This window comes from Pagrus major, chromosome 10, assembly GCF_040436345.1.
Source record: "Pagrus major chromosome 10, Pma_NU_1.0".
Lineage (NCBI taxonomy): Eukaryota > Metazoa > Chordata > Actinopteri > Spariformes > Sparidae > Pagrus > Pagrus major.
The window spans coordinates 3,719,812-3,723,038 of NC_133224.1; the positions used below are offsets into that span (position 1 = coordinate 3,719,812).

The 3,227-nt window shown below is 39.2% G+C and overlaps 1 protein-coding gene across 1 annotated transcript; it reads left to right on the forward strand.

Moving 5' to 3' along the window:
* Positions 1-554: 554 nt before the first annotated feature.
* LOC141004116 (type-2 ice-structuring protein-like) lies at positions 555-2,957 on the forward strand. Its single transcript, XM_073475612.1, has 6 exons — positions 555-786; positions 1,272-1,313; positions 1,832-1,941; positions 2,048-2,182; positions 2,276-2,384; positions 2,718-2,957. Exons 1-6 carry the CDS (start codon positions 726-728, stop codon positions 2,783-2,785), a joined length of 525 nt encoding a protein of 174 aa, XP_073331713.1. The 5' UTR covers positions 555-725; the 3' UTR covers positions 2,786-2,957.
* Positions 2,958-3,227: the final 270 nt, after the last annotated feature.

Here is a 3,227-nt window from a genome sequence, read left to right on the forward strand (position 1 = left end):
GACAGGTAACGCAGCAAAATTGTTTATTTTCTTTGTTTCGAATACAAAACGATTTCTTTCATTATGAGCTTAACAATTTGAGTGAAAAGTTAAAAACTAAGCAAAATGTCCATGAATGTCAGAATATCTTACTATTTGGTGTGTCGACCTTTTGCTGTGCAGGTTTACTGGTCTTGCGTTGCACTGTTATAATAACTGATTATGGACAATTAAAAAAACAAATGATCACAAGCTTTAGAATAAAACCAGAGATATCTTCTTTTATTCCACACGTTCTTCTTCCTTTTGAAAACCAGGCCCTGCAGATCTGATATGAGCAAAGATTCAGCCACTGTGTTGAAACAGATTTTGGTGGACTGCTCGCCTGAAGCCTGTGTCTTTGCTTAAACTTTGGTCAGCCTTTAATGCAAACAAGAGCGGGAAGTGATGCCATTTGATGAAACAAATACTCTGATAAGCCTTTACAGATAACCTGGGGGTAAGTCAAGGTTTTTATGTGAAAAAAAAGTTACATAAGTAACTGTATATAAGAGCTGGTATTTTTCCACAGAGGAAGGCTACAAGATAATCCTCCACAAGGTTGTTTTACCTCCTGCTCTTCTGCTCTGTCCTCTCTCCTTCCTCTCACAACCACTCACCCTCTCCTCAAATCAAAACTATAACAACACGTCTGTTTCTTTTTATTGAAGATAGTCATCATTTTGACCATCTGTATCACCTCGACCATGAAGATGCTGACTGTGTCTCTACTTATCTGTGCCATGTTGGCTCTGACCAGAGCTGCTGGTGAGTACAATAACCTCAGATAATATGTATCTGTCTTTGCAGTAAGACTTTAAAGGAAAAGTTCACCCAGGAATAAAATTTCAGTCATTATCCGCTCACCCTAATGCTGATGGAAAGTCAGGTGAAGTTTCGTAGTCCACCAAACATTTCTGGAGCTTCACAGCAAAACACAGTTGCAGCATTCTCCTGAAGTAGATGGGGACTTGTTTTACTGAATAACTGAATAAACATAACATAGCTCCATACAGCTTGTCCAACGTTGAGGTGAGGCCACAGAAATGTTTTTTGGACTACGAAACTTCACCAGACTTCCCATCTACATTGTGGAGGGTGAACTGTACCTTTAACAATCAATAATTCCTAAAAAAAATCTCATTCTCTTCTTCACTGAAAAGAGTATGACCATAGTTTGTGTGCTATTATTGTGTACGTAGAGAGATAACAGCAGATGAAATGAGTCACTTGGTTTTGTGTCAAACCTCCAGCTGTTCCAGAAGAAGAAACTGGTTTAACGTCAGGACCAGAAGGTGAGTTGTTTTTTTTTGTTCATATTTTTACAAAAATCCATTCTGCAAATTGACTCAATAATTTTATGTTATGCTTTTTAAGCTGTTTTAAAGTTCATTAAAGTGTGTTATCATCTGTAATATTTAGAACAAGTAGAACAAAGCCTGTTGTGGCTGCAGAGGAAGCAGCAGAAAGTGACCAACAAAAGCCTGGTCCTAAGTCCAAGGCGCAATATATTTCCTGCTATTTAAAGGGCGCTTTACTCTGATTTTAAGATATTCCTACATAGATTTCAGTCATTTTAAACATTTCCATGTGTGCAGTAATGTCACTTCAGCAAATATCGTGGCACACTGAAGCAGCAAATCTAAAAGCTACAGCTTTTTAGACTGCTCTGATGGAGCTCAGGATTTATCAGGAGGACGGGTGCTTTACTTTTTTTTACTGTACGAGGGTCCAGAAGCTGAGACCCACCTACCTTTAATTAAACCTGCTTCGATGCCTCCCATGTTCAGCTCTTTTCTAAATTTGTTTACAGGCTACAGCGGCATAGTAGAGGTGCCGACATCTTGTCCTGAAGGTTGGATTAGTTACAATGATCGCTGTTTCCTCTACGTTCCAACTCCCATGACGTGGGCTAATGCTGAGGTAATCGGGATGGTTTGGATTTTGGCATATTCTTCAATTTGGTGTCTTTGTATGACTTGATATGTAATTAATCATTTGTGTGGCACCTCTTTCTGTCCTTGTGTAGAAACAATGTCAGACTTGGGGTGGAAACCTTGCATCAGTGCACTGCTTTGATGAGCAGCACGTGATTCAGAGTATGCTACTGAGGCAGACTCTCACGTATCCCCTCGCATGGCTTGGAGGCTACGATGCAACGCAGGTATATTACTGATTATACTAAATCTAAAAGTAGATATACAAAAAAAAAACATACTGTCTATTGTATTATGTTGATTGTACTCTAATCTTCTAGGAGGGTACCTGGTTCTGGAGCGATGGTACAGCCTTTAGTTTCAACTACTGGTCTCCAGGACAGCCTGATAATCTTGCAAATGCTGACTGTCTGTTGATGAACTTTGGAGGTAAATTTATGTATAGTTTGAGACACGTCTTTTTTTAGTTCGGCAATTGTTCTACATAAAGATATTTCTTTTGTTGTGTCAGAACGTATATAACATAGAACTAGTGCGTAAGTGAGCTCAGCCGTGAATTGAAGAGCTTGAAGCTGTCCTCTTGTGATCGGATCACTCAGGACGCGTGTTGATCCGGTTGCTCTCAATACCTTTCAGTCTATTGTACAACAAGACCAGTCGTGATTGAATCATTACATTTACATATACTTGGCCTTATTAAATGCATTGATACATGATTTATTATCAATTTATCTCTAAATAAGTCCCTCTGTCTTTTTACAGGTGAGAAGAAATTTGACGATCAGCCTTGCGACTACTTAAAGCCGTTCGTCTGCGCCAAAAAGCTGTGATATCTCTTTGGACAGCAGAGAAACATACCTATCATGAACACCAAAGATGGGTGCATGATGGGATGATTGTTTTTTTCTTGTCTTTAACACATTTAAAAGGCTCTCAAGCATTGAAAAACCCCTGTCTGTGAGTCTGACAAACCCTACATTGCACATAAACACATAAAAGTGATTGTCAGAGTTGTATGTTTCTTTCTTTCTTTCCTTCGAGCATCTTCCATCAGCTCTGGAGTCATGTGAGGGGAAATTCGATTACATCAGCCTCTCCAGAGAGGAACATTTATAGGATCGATAACCTCTAATTGATATGATGGAAAACGCTGTTGAGATGCCGGCAGTGCCACTGAGATACAACTTTAACCATCTGCTAACGACATATCTAACTACTACTCAGAATTTGCAATACGTTCTTGAACTTCTCATTACTGCAAATTTTGCCTGA

Coding starts and splice junctions, on each gene's coding strand:
- LOC141004116 (XM_073475612.1), top strand. CDS start 726: ATGAAGATGCTGACTGTGTCTCTACTTATCTGTGCCATGTTGGCTCTG. Junction 787..1,271: donor GGCTCTGACCAGAGCTGCTG/GTGAGTACAATA, acceptor TCAAACCTCCAG/CTGTTCCAGAAGAAGAAACT. Junction 1,942..2,047: donor TGACGTGGGCTAATGCTGAG/GTAATCGGGATG, acceptor GTCCTTGTGTAG/AAACAATGTCAGACTTGGGG.